We start from the raw sequence: 18,685 nt of genomic DNA, 5'->3' as shown, positions 1-18,685 counted from the left end.
ACCAGAAAAAAAATCAATGTGTATGTGCTATGTGGCTATCCACACAAAAAAACGGCTACTTTTTCGGAAAATTGCTAAATTTATCTGTTGCCGGTTAATTTCGCCATTTTCCGGGCAAAGTTGACAATTTTATCCAACGTGTAACAAATATGCAACAACAATTTGTAAACACTGTAATTAACGCAAGTTTTTATGCTGATTGTATATCCGTGTTCAAACACTTCATAATATACCAAATATAGCAATACGAACTCCGCAATTACATGTGACGTACTCACTTCTGTGACTCGTTCAAAATGTTTTTCCGCAGGAAACCCTGCTCACCAAGCGCCAGTGATGTGATTTCCGAGTATTATCACTTAATACTAATATCAGTAATACAATGCAATGCTCCTAATTGTACTAACTCTTCTACTATATCGCTGGTTAAGTCTTAGTACTTGTACTATACTCCCGCCAATACGCCAACTCTCGTTACCTGGTAACTATCCGAGATCTTATCCTGAGTTGGGTAGTTATCAATGGATCATCCCGGGAACCGGACTACGCGGTATATCTAACTACCGTTCTGTCTACATAGTAATGTCACGTCCATTATACTATATTACACAACAGTATGTTTTCGACTTATTAGTCTATATATTTGATTTTGGTGTCTTTCGCCTCTCTTGTTAGTTTAAGTTCAAAATATCTCGGGCTCCATTTTTAAGTCTCTATCGTATTGAAAAATTGCAGTTTTAATGTGCAAACACCTCTGCATAAAAAATTTGGATATGTTTATCAAAAGATTCGTTGAATACACAAGCAATGCTATTTGTTCCTTGGTAAGGACATAATTGATTTGGATATCACTTGACACATATAGTAAATCAAAATCAAATCATAACTTGGAGTTGAGATCTCCACATAGTTTATCATATATTTCCATTTCCCTAATTTATAGAGAAGATGTCATTTTTTACATTCATTGTCGCATATCGAGCTTTTTGCTAAATTGGTTTACATGTTCCTGCCATGTCGTTTGTTGATGTGGTTCATAAGTGTTTCTCGATTCTTGTTTTTTATAGAGATTGTACCGTAGTGTTTCCCGTCTGAATGGTTTTACTTTATTAAGTATTTTTTTGGGTCTTTTTTAGCTTGCGGTTCGTTGTGAGCCAAACCTCCGTGTAGAAGACCGTACTTTGAAATCGAACGGTTAACTTTAAAACTGTTTACAAAACTTTTGAGATTTTGAAATACTAAGACTTTTTGACCTCAGTAATATACTGCACAGTACCTAAGCTGTATTTCGCAAAACTTTTAGCAATTTTGGTACTCAACGTTCTTCAACTTCGTACTTAATTTGACCTTTTTAACTTTTTCGTGTATCCTGGTCAATACAGATGAATGGTCAATGGCACTGTCTCGAAGGATACGTTTTGTTTTAACCTCCTGTCGCCAAAATAAGACATATTGTACATTTACTTTATAACCTTTGTTTCGAAAAAATTATTTGAATTTTCCGTCTTTAACAACGTTCTACACAGACAGAGAGCTTGAAACTATTATAATCACATCGAAACTAACAACAAATTACCACATTGACAATCAATCTATATAAAGGAATCTGCTCTTCTATTTTCGTTCTAGTATCTACAACCGGTAAATTATAAAAGAATATTGAACAATACAAACGGATAGCTATGCAACTCAATATGCATTTCGTTTGCTGTTATATCACATCTTTTATTAGTCAAATACATATATTTAAATCAATTTGATTTTATCTAGTAGGTACATCATTATTTCGGCAGTTCAACTGAATTGACAGATCTCGTATTCAATCCAGTAACAACATTCTCCTCGTGGCAGAGTTGTACGTTTCATACAGGATTAATTATACAGACTGTTAGAATACTTCGGGTAAGGAGTCCTTGCCGCCCAATATTTCTAAATAAAGGCAACAGTAGTATACCGCTGTTTAAAACTCATAAGTCGATAGAAAAAAAAATCAAATCCGGGTTACAAACTAAAAAAGAGAGAAACGCATGAAATATTGGAGAAGGAGGAGAACAACGACACAACAATAAAATGTTCCACACAGAGAAACGAAGTAAGCACTTCCCAATAAAGTTTACTAAAAACCTTCTTCTGTAACCAGTTGTAGACCCTCATGAGAATCCTGATATTGTCTTACATTATTGACATGATAATGAGAAATACAAAGAAATAAATAAACATGCAAGTTGGATGAAAAAACCCTGATATATTCTATCCCTCCCCCTCCAAAGTTCGTCTGGTATTACTCTTATGAGATCTACCCACAATTATTTAGCAGATTAACAACACTCTTCTCTTGGAATGATGCAATTTAAGTGGTTGTAAATGGATATTAATGACATAAACTTGTATCGGTGAACTTTCACGGGAGCACATATTGATTTAAAAAAGCTGATGATGTTTAAAGTTTTATTGTATTTTTTTGTCTTAACAAAAAGATGCTACTTTTAGTCTTAGAAGCTTTTTACTTCCTGTTAATGTCTATGAACTAGCTGTCAATAACTGCGACTTCTGTTAGATCTGTACTGAGTAATCATTTTGTTCCATTCTCAATTTTGTATTGATTTGCTTTTTGCCAATGAGTATACATGCATCTTCAGTTCCTCACTTGTATTTGGTCTTTCACAGCCTTAACGGCGCTCGCGTGTATACATTCATATTTTTTTAAATATAGGATTTTACTATATTTTATATAAATGAACTTTATCATATGCTTAGTAGAAAAATAAAATAAAGTAGTGGAGTCACCGTTCATTTAAGCCCATGATCTGCCTTCGAAATAGCTTGCATTTTTGTGCAGGTATTCTTTTGCTATTGAGCTTATAGGCAAAATAGAGGTATTATCGAAATAAAAAAAGAACTCAATTACAGAAATCGTTAAAGTTTTACATTTGATTAGTTTAAGTACAGCATGTACAGCTTATTTGATAAAAAAAAAATAAAAAAAATATAGGTCACCGATGAGTTAAAAAGATATTTGAATTTTAATGTAAAAAAAAATACATTTTTGCACCAAAGGGAGATCCTTTAGAGCTTTTTCGATGATAAAAACAGAAATCTGTGCAATGCAAAAAAATGAATAGTATCAATTGAAAAAAAGCTATAACGACACTGTCCTTCATTATCGTTTCATGGCGTGATCCAAACATTTCCAGAAAATGTTATTTTCATTTAATATGTCTGTTTTACGAATGTGGTCGTTGGCGTCCAATGACATCATTTGAAGAACACATTGCGGTATTTCTGTTTTGGTTATATTTTCCAGGTTTATAACAATTATTCTTGCTTGTAATCCCATGAAATGTTCAATTCCAACAGTCGCTTCATAGTAAGCCCAATCATTGTTCACAAACTCTTTTGAAATCACTAAGATTATCTTTTTGCATTTTGGAATTGAATTGTTTAAGGCAAAAAGTCTATGTTCTCCAGCAAGGACATCCCCTCTGTCTAACAACAGAAGTTTATAATTTCGTCTCTCTTCGAGAAATATGCGCAAAGGTCCATATACAGCTACTGAACCACTCAAGTTTCCCGTTTTTCCGTTTTTGCTCCATGTTTCATTCGTTCCGTTTGCGTGTTTCGTACATTCCGTTTACGTGTCATTCATTCCATTCATTTCGTTCATTCCATTGCGTGTTCCATTCCGTGTTCCATTCCGTTTATACACGACATAGCATGATAACTAGCGTGTTGTTCGGTAAATTGTGAAGCTAATCATTTCGTTTTAGAACGTTTACAGCGTGTGTGAACGATTATATCATTCTAAAACGAAAGGTAATTGGGTTCGTTTCACAGATAAATTTCGTATTTTATAATCACATCATCACATGTATTTTTTTTTATTAAAAAAAAACGATAATCATCACATGATGGTCACTGGCTCAGGTCTGAATTTTAATTAAATGATGTGAAATTTTGTTAAAACTTTTTTGTTCGCAGTATATATAGTCATTAAAAACTTGTTGAGACATGGAAATATTATATTTTACTTTCATGCTGAGATTAAATGTATTCACAGGTTCATTATTTATTTTTTGTAAAAAGGATGTTTAAGAATATCCCTATATTAAAGTGTACTCTACACATGGCTTACTGGATATACCGAGTTGCAAATATCTACATGTAACTAATTTACAATAAAACGAATGTAGAAAATTGTAGTACGGTAGTTTGTAAATACATGTAGTCTTCTTTCTATTTTAAATGATTAAAAGTAAATGCTGAATAAAATGTATCTACGATTGCTTAAAACATAGGGACAATATTTCAGTAAGTCTGTGTTTCATTTAATTTGATTTAACAAGCTTTGTAGATTTATATTTTTTTAATACAGCTACTGTAATCTTAGTATTATAGGAAAATATTTTTTTTATTTGCATATCATAAATACAATGAAATATCATGCATATGAAACATGTATATGCAGCCTTGTGTTTTAGATTAGTGGACTATTGACAATAACATATTTCTGTAAAGCTAAAAAGACATTTTATTGCAACAGATGTGTATTAATTAAAGTGGTGACAACGTTTTCGAGGATTTCATACATTGTTTAATCAATCCAAATAACCAGCGGGCGTACTCTGCAGGACATCTTTTGAAAACTTGCCAGACATTTCACACTTAGCTTAGTTGTTTAACAGATAATTATTCTACTGCCAATCATCAAATGGAACTTTTATTTTTGTTATTTTTAGCAAATGAGACTAATAAAGATATTTATATATTTACATTGATCTTGATTTTTTTTGGTGTTTAAAATTTGTTCAGAAATATAATTCAGTATTTTTATTTCCTTTATTTGAAATGTTTACGCTTTCAGCTAATCTGACAATAACAGTGTAGTTATAACGTGATACCTATTAAGAGAATGATAAACGAAAAAAAAAGTCACGGGAAAAAGATCACAAAGTCCCTAGAAAATAAAGTCACCGGAAAAAAAGCCACAAGAATAAAAATCACAAGAAAATAATCACAGGGAGCTGACAATGCGGTATGGAAGGCCGTGCGGTGACCTTTATATATAAATTTGTTAAAATTTCTGTGTCATTTGATCTCTTGTGGAGAGTTATCGCATTGCAATCATACCACATCTTCTTTTTTTATATATGTGTTGTGCAAAAAAAAACACAAAACCATTACAAGTTGTCGATTTATTCATTGACAGTTGCTTTTTCAGTTAGTGAAACCGTTAATAAAAACAGTCACGTACTTTGACGTTTAAAATTAATTTGAATAAGCATAGCATACTTTGTAGGCCCTTTATAGCTTGTTGTTCGGTGTGAACCAAGGCTTCGTGTTGAAGGCCGTACTTTGACCTATAATGGTTTACTTTTTTCAAATTGTTAAGAGAGTTGTCTCATTGGCACTCACACCACATCTTCCTATATATATCTAAGGGCTGTATAGCCAGTCAAAGTCTTTGAAAACTTCCATCATCATCATCAATGGCTTTTTTTTGGGGGGGGGGGGGTAAAATTATAGATTATGATGATATTTCTAAAATCTTGTGATCTTTTTACAAATTTCCATTAACTAGAAATTAATATTCAGCCCTAAACGTTGCCGATGAGAGCATTTTAGAAAACCATAAATAATATAGTGTAGATATTTCAGCTTTGTCTTAAAATTTGCAATAAAAAAAGTACCTTCAAATATTGAATCAAAACTCTTTTGTAACAAAGACATTTGTCCAGATATATACATGTTGTATAAAGAATATATTTTCCGTGTTCTATTCCGTTTATGCACGACATAGAATTTTCCTTTCCTAATCAATTGTACTCATGACTTAAAGTAACGTGAAATTTTACAATAAATCATCTACAAAATTGTACTTTAGTGTAGGTAAGGACAAAAAGTCATATTTAGTGTAAAGTGCAAAGTCCAAAAAATGTAGTTAGAGTTATGAATTTTCGTTAATTCATATATATCACATTTTATAAGAAATATTAACATTAAACCGGGATAAAAAAAAAATCTCAATTATACTAAGAAAAGAATATTCAATGAATATGCTTCGTCGCAAATTCGTGTAAAACCTTAGACAAATAGTATAGTTGCATTTTATCGACTGGTCAGTGTTCGGAACTTATGATAACAAATAGTTATAGCGTATTAAGGACGAGAAAACGAATAAACAGCTATGTTTCGCAAGACACAAATATCCACCAGAGACAAAATGACTTATAGATGTTAAACTGGTCCGCCGTTCCATCTATACATGTAGCTTTGCACTTCGAGGTGAACACAACAGGGGTCCAGTTTGTATAGATGTGAATTATTAAAGGTCATCGTCTCAAAATCCTATGCACGTTTGAGTTTCAATCCCGCGATAATTACAAGGGTACATCAAAGTGACATATAATTAATATTCGTTAATTTTATATACTCAGAATGAATAGCTTGATCGTTTATACAGAGAATAACATAAATTTAAAATAAAAAATTATTTGGTATGATTGCAAACTAGACAACTATTAACCAGAGTAGATGACAGATGAAAGCAACCATAAGTAACCTATAGAAAATCCATACCGAATAGTAAGCTCTAAGAAGGTTCCAAAACAAAACAATTAAAACCAGGAAATAAGTAATCCTGTTGCTGTAAAGACTTTATAACAGTTGTGTTTATGAATGAAATGGTTAAAGAAAGCATCAATCTGTCGATTGCTTTCTTTTGTTTACTGCGCTACATTGATGAGTGTCAATTTCATTTTTCGCGAAAACAGAAATATTTTGTTAAAAAGAAAAAACAACCTAAACATCAGAGATACATTTAATTTTAGTTCTGTTCCTGTATCAATTCGCAGTTTTTCTTAAATATTTTTTTCTTATATATGATGAAAGGGATTTATCGACAACACAAAATGCAGGAAATAGTTGTGTACAAGAATTGAACCACGCTGAAGTACATCCATTATTCATAGTTCATTATCTATTAACTAATCAAATGGTCGCCTAGTTACAGTAACTCTAAGTAGAAAAGGGTATAAATTTACATCTGCATGGATAGTCAGGCCCAAGACCACAATTAATGACCCCGCTTTTCGTTAGTTCCTTTCAATTAGAGTGTGTTTTTCCTTATTTTTTTTTCTTTCCCTTCCTCACTCATTTCTTAGATTTTTTTTGGTGGAAATGAAAGAAGAGAGGTTAAATAAATTTTTGGATGTTGTATTTTAACTTATTTTGATTTGGAATGAGTGATTAGGCCAAGTGCAAAAAGGTTATATTTACAGTTTTCGGAACATCTCTTGACTTGTCAATAGGGGTATGGATGTGTATTGGCTAAACTTGTAAAAGTGATTGCTACAATCTTTCTGAATTTTGGATATATATTTGGACTAGGACTATACATTACACACACAAAAAATTGGACAAAAGTGCATGGTGCAATTTTTTTAATGATGCAAAAGGTTATAAAGAACTGATAGAGGAATTAATTGTGGTCTGTGGCCGTCAGATTGTACAAGTAAAAAGTAAAACACTGAGTATTCCACATGCCTTAGGTGTTAATTGACTTCTTAATTTATGACTTAATAGTATTATATTATGTAAACGAATTGAGAATCTGATTTATTCTTCCCGTAAAGTGGACAACCTTAGCGTGAATACAAGTACTTCTTCGTGACAATTACAGCTAATTTCTTTATTCATGCAGGGTAAGACTTTGGTAAGTTTGATTGCTTTGTTTGTATATTGACAATTGGAATGGGGATAACTTTCAATCAAATTTTAATTTAACATATACTTGTTTAAATAATGCCTGTCTATATTGTTTGCAGAAGTCGATCTTTATAATAGTGCACGAACTAACGTTAATACAAACAAAGCAAGCAAGCCAACTGAAGTTTTACTCTACAAGCATTAGGAAATTAGCTGTAATGGTACAATTAAAGCCAGGAGCATTTGAGATCGTAAATAAATTACTGCAACCTAAAACACAGTCGTAGTCCGTTTTAAAATCGTTTAATGTGTCATTGTAAATAACGTTGTCTTGTCAATATAATTTTTATTTCTTTTATTTTAATGATTCTCATATTGCTTGTTCATGTGAACTTAAACACTTAATCGGGAGAGTGTGTGTCTATGTCTGCGTGGTCACTGCTTATCAATCGTAATCCTCAACAATTTAGTGAACTTTCAGGAATTATCGCGTGATTTAATAGCTCGGATTTTTAGATTAGATATGCGCCTCTCAAATGTGAAACTGATCTTACAAGGATCATTTTTAGAATAAAAGTGCCTTAACCTTTGTTAAGTTATCGCATGCACGTGAGTAACTTACTTAAAAAGTACATGATTTCGTCTTCGCCGTTTTACTAAACATACAGCTTTTTAGTAATCACGATACTGCATATAAGATATATACATGTACCCCCCCCCCCCCCCCCGAAAAAAAGAACAAACAAAAAACAACAACACACCAGTACATCATCGTGGATATATTGCGCTTAAAAAGAGGGGCAAAAGATGGCAGATATCAGAGGGACATTCAAACTCATAAATCGAAAATAAACTGACATAGCCATGGATAATAAAGAAATAGATAAACAGACAAAAAATAGTTCACAGAACACAACATAGGAAACAAGGACTGAGCAACACAAACCCCACCAAAAACTTGGGTGATCTCAAGTGTTCCGGAAGGGAAAGCATATCCTGTTCCACATGTGGCACGCGTTGTGTTCTCATATTACCCATAATACCAATTTGATTTGATAGCTTTGTTTTAATTTCTGTTTCAGACGCGAATTATTCAGTTTTTGGTTAAAATGCACACCATTGATTTTTTTTTACAAAAATGTTTTTGAGGAGAATAAAATTATTAACTCGCATGCAAAAATTCTTAAAACATATGAAACATGGCATTATATTATAAACAAATTAAGAATGGAAATGGGGAATGTTTCAACAACAACAACACGACCTTGGAACAGACAGCAGCAGAAGAACACCAACAGGTCTGCAATGCAGCGAACAATTCTTTCAGACTATCATACGTCATGATATTATTATGTAGCTAGTTACTAAAAGGTATCAATACTTAACCAATTCAAATATAAAAGTAATCGAATAGAAGATAACACAAAAAAAGATTTAAAAAAATATTGTTATGGAGAAAACTTGACCAATCAGTGTAACAACCTTTTGACATACTATATCATGTTTATGCAAGCCCCCTTCACTGAACTCAACTTAAGTATTTTGAAATAAATAACGAGCGCTTATTTGTTCCATCCACACGAGCACAGGAAACTGAACAACTATGTGATAATAAAAAAAAAACCAAAATCATTATGTTGACACTGATTTTGCCTGTTATGATTGTTACAATTCAGACAAAGTGTATAAGATGGACGAAAGATACCACATAAAAAGTAAAATTCGTAGCGTTACCTTACAGTAGAATGTCATTTCTTTTATGTGCTTATTGATTATCAACTGATTGAATATCTTTGAATATCTAATAAAATTTAGAATTGAAAACGGGAAATCTTTTTGTTATTGAATTAATCATAAATAAAACCAAATTATTGTAAAATAATTAAATCCTCGTACATCAATTTCTAAAGCCCTACAAAAAGAAATGTTACAACTACAAACTGAATCAACATCTTCGAGCAGTTAAGGTATGAGATAAGTAGACCTGGTGTTTCAACTTTCTTGTTTTTAGTAAACCATATAAACATAAAATTGAATTGAAATTGTTTGGAATTGCAAATTAGTCTAGAAGAATCGAGAATATTCTTTGAAACAATTTGACAAATAACGTATATCTTAGAACCTCAAGTTTTAAAAGCAGTGCAAATACAATAACACCAACACAAAGTATAGATCTTTAAGAAACTCCAATTACTTAAAGGTGGTTTAAAGTCAAACATCTAATAATAAACAATGCATCCTAGGCCAAAATACCAATCAGCCCATAAGTAATAAATAAAGTTAAAGTCTTTTTATTGTTACGTCTGAAAAAAAAAAATTTTATGCAATTTCAAGTATATCACTGTATATTAGGACAAAACAAATGTAGAATCATTTAAATGCTCATAGCTGTACATCGAAATTTTATTATTTTTGAATCCATGAATAACAATTTCTATCTTTTTACCAAAATAAAACAATTTCAAAATTCCACCTACAGAGTTGCAAAACAAAATTATTAAAAGTATCGATAGCTTGGAACATCTCGATAAAGCCTAAGGTGTATATCTTGTTCGTAATAAGTCTTCTAAAGGAAAAGGCAAACTTCCAAACCACAATTTTGATCAATGAAAGTTTTTATCAAGGTTTTAATTCAATTGTGGTAACAAATTAAAATCGGTGAAAGGATATTTAATCAGTAGAATATATAACGTAATCAAATACACGGACAGTTGAATTTATTTGTTAATTACGCATCTCTACTAATAATAAGTCCGGAAGTTTCGTTTTTTTTTTGGATTAAGAACAGGTTGTCAGAGATATATTTAATCACAAGCTTTTATTATAATCTCTATGGAAGAATTCGCAATGTGATGGTAGAATCTTACAGAAGAGGAGCAAAATGTAACGAATTGTACCAAAGGGATCCTCAACTCATAAGTCATGTAATTTGAAAAACGAATTTATAGTTAAATGCCAATGGAACAAATTAAAATCAAATTAAAAGCACAAAGCCCACATAGAAAACTATCGACCGAGCGAGAAAACTTACACAAAAATCGAGAATGATGTCATGAGTTTTTGATAGGTGAGCCGATCCTGCACTATATCTGCCAACCTTTGTTTTGCTCCGATAGAATACGTTTGTATTTTGGCAGTTCAATATGAACCACGTCTGTCTTGATTAATATTGTTAAATCTGTAAACAGTACTGACATGAGAAATCAAAAAGTAGCAACAAAAACACGAAAATCTTAAGCAAAAAATGACATGCTCCCCTTTAGAAAATACTTGAGTTAATATCAGGTGCTACTCAAATAGAGGTTTTAGTGTCAACATTATCATTGAATTACTAGAAGTTACTGAAATGTCAGCTTCAGACGACATCATTTCATCTGAATAATTATATCATTATTTTCAAAATCAACCGTAATCCTTCCCCATACAGGTCGTGTATAATGCCATCAGACATCATTTGAGAAGCACATGCAAAAAAAATTTTGGGTTTTTTATATTCGATGCAAAAACCATATGAAGGAATACATATTAAGTCTTCAAATTCTGTGGTTGATATAGAATCTAACAATAGAAGAAAGGTTATTAAGTACATGAACGAATAAGATGTTTGCATGTTAATTTATATTTACAAATAATGTTATAGATCTTGTATTGATTATAAAAGTAAAACAAAAAGATACGTTGTTATATTAAAACAATGTCAACCCTTTTGTTTTTGCTTATTGTTATAGCATATTTATGGCAATATAATTAAATGTTTGAATATTATTTAACATTTGAGCATGTCTGTAATATCGAACTTTTTCCTAGCGAATTCTATGTATGATATGTTTTCTTTATATACGTTTAATTGAGGTCTTAATATGACATTTAAGTAACTACTAGTCGTCCCAATTCTGTTTATGTTGATCTTTGTCGTTCGACTTAGTTTTTTTTCTGTTAGCTATTGGAACATGGAGATTTCTGATAAACTTCTGTCTGCCATAACTGTTTAGACATACAGTTTGAACATATTTTAAACAATAGAGTAGACGGATACATGTCAAAAATACAGAGCCGTGTTGACCAAAGCCAGTGCTACGCACAAAGTACACAGTGAGGTCACATTTGAATTCTAAAACGAGTTCCCAAAATTAAAAAAGAATTTGGATTAAATTCAAGATTAGATTTGTATGACTTATCTGACTATAATTAGTGAAAATTACAATTCTATTTAATATATAATTGTAGTTCTGAAGTAATTAGCTATGTCGGTGTTTTTTTTATAAACAATTGAGATATAATGCGAAATTATGTAGATACATGTTTTAAATACAGAAAATATCTTAAAATGGAAAGAATTCCATGTATGCGTGTTTAAAAATGGTGGCATTCATTTTAACCTGTTGTTAGTATTTTATAACCTGATATATAAAGTAATGATTTACAAGTTAGATATGGATATATGTAAGTAGTATTTAAATGGGATAAATACAAAGAAACGCGTTTAACTTCACCTATTCTATTGAGCTTATATTGTATGCAATGTAATAACGTCCTTTTAAAATGTTTAATCTATATATAATCCTTTATATAAACAGAAGCATATGTTTTGTATTTTACAATAAAGCATGTCTGTCGTGTAAAATGATCTGATACATGTTTCCATAATATAAACTTTAACAACTAATGTATTAAGAGATTTATAAATAAAAGTATATCTTTTCAAATAGGTTGTGGTCTAAGTATTTTTATAGAGATACCTTAATTAGAAAGACCTAATTTTCAAGACGAAGTATATAAGATAAGAGCAAAAAAATATATCTTGCATCAATAGTAAGTTTTTTCGAGGTTTTCAAAATTATGATAATTACATTGTACTGGTTAATATGATATCGACATCTTTGAACAGAAAATAATCTGTTATCTTGGTGATGTCACCTTATAAATATCGAAATTAATCTTTTTGACTGTCAATACTATTTCATGAATATTTTCTGCTTAAATTGTATATAAGTACTTTATCGACAGCGATATGTCTTACATACTAGCATACCTTGTAAAACTACATTTTGTGATACATGTTTTGCTATGGTAAAATTGTTCCCTACTACTTTGATACAAGATATATTCAGAATTTCAAGATGTTTAATCCCATCTATCTTTACTTTATTTGTATTATTGTTATCAGATAGATCAATATTACCACGTGTATGTTTAATCCCATCTATCTTTACTTTATTTTTATTATTGTTATCAGATAGATCATTATTACCACTTGTATGTTTAATCCCATCTATCTTTACCTTATTTTTATTATTGTTATCAGATATATCATAATTACCACGTGTATGTTTAATCCCATCTATCTTTACTTTATTTTTATTATTGATATCAGATAGATCATTATTACCACGTGTATGTTTAATCCCATTTATCTTTACTTAATTTTTATTATTGTTATCAGATAGATCATTATTTCCACGTGTATGTTTAATCCCATCTATCTTAACTTTATTTTGATTAAATTGATTGTTGTTATCCGACATGTCTAATCTCCTCAGATGTTTAAACATATCGAAAAACCATATTGTTAACAACTGGTGAAAATCATAGTCATTGTTAATTAGCTGCCAACTCTCTAGACAGTATTTGTATTTCATCTTTCATCTTTTACATGTTTTGTGTTAAATGTTACATGGGGTTTTCAGTTGCTCCCTTCTTTTATATGACATATTCTTTTTGTTTTGTTCAACATGTTTTTTTTTACATAAACTCGAAGAAAAAAATTCTGTCCGGACTCCACACTCGGTGTTTGTTTTTGTTATATATTTCTTTTTCTCTGTAATGATCTGATGAGGTAAGCACTTTTTAGTCTTTTTTAAAATATTTGCAAACTTAGTGATATTCAGATATTTGGAACTCAGCATCACTGACGAGACAATAATTTTCGAAAGGTGCATCTTCCAAATCGGTATTGTTTTTCTTATATTCCAGAATAGATAAAGGAAGTTCAGTTTATCCCTTTCTAAGACAAAATATTTGTACCTACATTTGATTTAATCAGTTTGATAACTTATATGTAATCATTAGTTCGAAAGAAAAAGTGTTATCATCAAAATTAACAATTATTTATCTGTTTAAACCCACTTACTGCCTTCTCTACATTGTACTGATAAAAAGCTTAGCTAGTTTCAATTTGCAGCAAATGTTTACAGCCAACTCTTAATGTATTTATTCTTCTTTTTATGTAGTTTTTATGCCTATCAATCATAAGTACACTACGAAAAACTTTTAATTATTGATGATTTGTTTTAATTTACCTACTTCACACTCGAAACAAATTGAATATACGAAAAATAGCTAGTACCAAATAAAAGAAAATGCTCAAAGCATATTTTTAATGTTTTTATCCACATTCTACGTCGTTTTTTGTTCAGTTGAATAATATACTACGAATAGTTATAAAAAGTGCTGCTTATGTTACAAATAAAATAAAAATATGAAAAGAAACAAAAACAAAAACAAAATCAATTTACAACCAAAATCATTACGTGTCTACACTTTTTTATGGTACTATTTTACTATGTACCTTGGGGTTTTAAAGGAAATTATAAAAAAAAATGTGTAGATGATATAAGAACGTGTAATTTAATTGAAAAAGAAAGTTATTATTCCGGAATACAAGTTTCATATCAAAGGCAAAGAGGGTGACCTTTAATTGATTAAAATATTAAATCTTTAATATATTGTGATGTAATATTAGTAGAAACACACATTATATCGATTTACTATTTACATAATCTAATAGGCACTGTGTGTACACATTTTGTTATTAGACCTTATGTTTAATTTTTACCATGTTTAATTTACCAAGGTTTTTAAATGCAAATAATAAAGTATTGCGTAGGTGTTATAACTACGAGTAATTCAAATAAAAACGAAAGTTGATTTTACGGAAATACACATTTCATATTAAATTCTATAACAGGAGGATGGCAGGTAAACAATTTAATGTTAATTTACATAGAAAATATGATTAATATTGTGATAGAATAGTTACCAACTGCTGTTTTTCAAATGTAAAACATTGCAAACGTGTTAAATGTTATTTTAATTAAAACGAAAGCAAATATTACAGAAAGTCCAAACTTTAAAACAGACAAAGAGAATGACAGGTAAACCATAAAAAAAATTTCATATGCAAATATAATTTCATTTTATCTTTAAGTTGTCTGTTCTCGCAGAGAACAAAACCACGAAAATGATAAACACATCATGCACATGAACAATCTGGAATACATCATTATTTCAACCAGTCCTCTTTCTTTAATTGTGATATCAGCTAATTAGACTATACCTTCTAAGCTTATACCCAAACTTGTACTAAAAAAATATATAAACATAACGATTGGTACACATGTATTATGTTCTACTTAGGCCGTGTGCACACCAAACACCGTGTACAGTAAACATGTTTACAATTAGTTTAATGTAATGTACACTAGTTTCACATTAAAGTTGTTCACATCTATACACCTTGTTTAATTACCTGTACATAAGATTTGTTCACACTTGTAAACTGTCATTGTGTTATTCGATGTCGTTGTGCTATGGTAAATTTTAGTATTCTTGTTTTTCGTTGTGGCTGGTGTGCTTTATTTATATGCCTTTTTGTGTTTCTTTGATGACATGTTTGTTTGTTCTTACAGTTATACAGATTATAACATAATGTTGACTGATATACCCCTATTTCTGACATTTTCAGCTTATATATCTCTTCGTTTGTTCACACATCGTTGACACAATATTGTCATCTTTCATAAAAGTGACAAGTTTGGGTAGTTATAAAACTAGTTTTAATCCATCATTTTCTACATAAGAAAATATCTGTTCAATTCAGGAATATGACAATTAATATCTATATGTTCGATGTGTTTGAGGTTTTGATTTTGCATTTTGATTATGGACTTTCCGTTTTGAATTTCCGTCGGAGTTCTAGATAGGTCTGTGAATGTATTATATGAACATTAAAGCACATCTAAACTATGTTTTTATTCACTTTCGAATGGTTTTGTATACAGAAAGATAGTATGTATGGTACTTTATATTTCATATAAAAGAGAACTCGATTTTATATCTACAACTTTACAGTATTAAGATGATAACACAATATTGACTGCTGTACCCTTATTTTTGACATTTTAACTCTTTGAGTATGTTTGTTTTGTTAATGCATCGTTGACAATGTTATGGAATTCGACGCGACTGTCATAAAAATGAGAGGTTTAGCTAGCTATAAAACCAGGTTCAATCCACCATTTTCTACATTAGAAAATGCCTGTACCAAGTCAGGAATATGACAGTTGTTATCCATTCGTTTGATGTGTTTGGACTTCTGATTTTGAATTTTCCTCAGAGTTCAGTATTTGTGTGCTTTTACTGTTTACATATGAATTACCATGTATTTAAACACAATTATTTATATCTTCAGTTAGTTTGAAAAATACTCCATTTGCAATGTTTCTGGCCATTTATAACCAAATTACAAAGTATATTGCGTATTCTGAATTATCAGTACGTCTGTTTAAAATAGGAACGAACATAGATTTTACAGAAAACTACACATATCGCACCTAGATAAAAACGGGCTTTTGAAATTGTAGTTAAGCAACAACTTTAATTTGTTTATTCTTTCAAACTTTCAACTGAGTATGAGCAACATTTTATTTTATACTATTCTGTGTTCACATAGAAAATATTATTTAAAGGAAATTTCATCACCATAGCTTACAAATGACTTATTTATATTGTAAACAAAATATTAACAGGTTATGCTATTTTGAGATGATTTAACTATTAATTACGATGTTTGATTGTATGATAGCATTGATTAATAAGGTTTAGTTCTTTGCTTAAATCTGTAAATATTTTGACAGATTGGCAAACAATGTTTGACACAGTTTTTTAAACAATGAAACACAAGTGTTTTATGCAATATTTAAACTAGTATACTAATTAACAAAAGAAATGTTAGACGAATAAATTTATCAAAAAGTATAAAATATGAAACAAATTGAGATACACCATTTTAAAAAGCTTTCATTTGCAATGTATTTTCATTTGCAAGGCTTGGCATGCCACATAACCACGTTCAACCCACCATTGTTTTCTTTAAAAAATGTCCTGTACCCAGTCAGGAATATGGTCATGGTTATCTTATAGTTCGTTTCTGTGTGTGTTACATTTTAACGTTGTGTTTCTTGTGTGTCGTTTGTTTCCTCTTATATTTGAGTGTGAATTCACATTTTCATAAAATGTGTCACGGTAATTTTCTATCCCAAATTCATGTATTTAGTTTTGATTTTAAATTTATTATTCGCATCGGATTTTGTCTAATGCTTAGTTCGTTTCTGTGTGTATTACATTTTAATGTTGTGTCGTCATTTTCTTGTATTTAATGCGTTTCCCTCGGTTTTGGTTTATGACCCATATTTGTTTTTTCTATCGATTTATGAGTTTTGAATATCGGTATACTACTGTTGCCTTTATTCATGCACATACGATAATGACAATTGTAACCTGTCGGAAAGTAACTAAATTCCGTGTAAATGATCATAGGGTGCAAATTATTTTTGCGGAAAGTTGGATTAAAAATCGACACACAATTTTCTAAGTACTAAATGAATTTTCAAATTTGTTTAAAAATGTTCAATATGCTATTCAAGTTATGTTCATGTTGTAAAAAAAAAGTTAAAATAATGTTGTTTTTTTTAATTTTTGGTAAAAAAAGAGTTTTTTTGAAATCTCAAAAAATGAAAAAAAAAAAAAAAAAATCGCCTCAAATCAATGCTTTAGATATGAAAACAACACACTATAAATTTGGAACCATTCGGATTAGTTTTAAGATTGAAACCGTTTTTTGAATTTCACTTTACACATACTGTCCATGGTAAATCATTTGATAATGTATGCATTTTAACGATTTCTAAACAAATAAACGAAAAAAATGTATGATTTGAAAAAAAGTATAGATGGCACACATTGTCTTTACTTTCAATATGAGAATGGCATCATTGGTTGGAACTTCTGTTTTTCAAATTGTCGTTTTATGAAAATTTTGTCAAAAAGTTTAAATTTCGCCAAGTGACGTCATGAAAGCAAAACAAAATTTGCTTTAAACAGATTTGTATTACCATGGTCATTAAATATTTCTACCTTCAATATTGGTCCTATAAAAGGAAAACTGTATCTTTGATTTGAAAAAAAAATCGTGTGTCGTTTCTTTTATAGTACTAGTATATAAAAAAAAACTACAGATATTTGGTTTTAAAAAAAAATACTTCCAACTTAGCAATTCAGGGAGAGATTACTTTAAAACAAAATTTTATAAAAAAATTCAATCAAAGTAGGTCAATTTTTGCACGACTTTAAGTATAAAAATAAAAGGGTCATAAATACTTTTATAGGAGTTATGAAAAAAAGAATGGTAAAATCAATATAAGAGAAAAGCAGGAATCAAAAAAGTTTTTTACTGTACGAAAGAATAAATAAATTTTCAAACATTCCGTTTTATTCATGTCTCTAATTAATTCATGTCAATGTATTAGTCCTCTTATGTATTTAAGAGTTTTTCCCTGATCAATTTCAATTATTTTGAACTTTACTTTACTAATAAGTGTATAATACATCATCTGCATATTAATATCTCGTTTGATTTAAGTTTAACGTTCAAAAAAAATAATTGTTTATACTGTGGAGAACTTAACTGTCAATAAAACTAATGAAGGCATCATAACTGTAAAGTTTTCGATGATATATACCTTGAACAAAATTATGTTCTTACCATGTTTGTTTTAATTTTCTAATTACAGATATTATAACACCAAACATATCACAAGCTCTTTACCGCTATTTATGTCAAAATATCGTAGGAACGGAAAAGCATGTTAAAACAATCAGATTAATGAACATGATGAGAGATAATGTGTCGAATAACAAGGTG

General features: G+C 30.1%; 1 protein-coding gene across 1 annotated transcript in view; it reads left to right on the top strand.

Annotated features, from left to right (window-relative positions):
• Nucleotides 1–14,555: 14,555 nt before the first annotated feature.
• Nucleotides 14,556–18,685, top strand: part of LOC139500652 (cyclic GMP-AMP synthase-like receptor) — a 49,738-nt gene continuing 45,608 nt past the window's right edge. The window contains exon 1 of the mRNA XM_071289408.1: nt 14,556–14,682. Within this exon, the coding sequence (XP_071145509.1) occupies nt 14,676–14,682 (7 nt within the window). The 5' untranslated portion in view covers nt 14,556–14,675. The remainder of the gene's footprint in view (nt 14,683–18,685) is intronic.

Source organism: Mytilus edulis, chromosome 13, assembly GCF_963676685.1.
Source record: "Mytilus edulis chromosome 13, xbMytEdul2.2, whole genome shotgun sequence".
In the NCBI taxonomy this organism is placed as follows: domain Eukaryota; kingdom Metazoa; phylum Mollusca; class Bivalvia; order Mytilida; family Mytilidae; genus Mytilus; species Mytilus edulis.
Note: the sequence above shows the minus strand (reverse complement) of the source record. Positions and strands in the feature narration are given on the sequence as shown.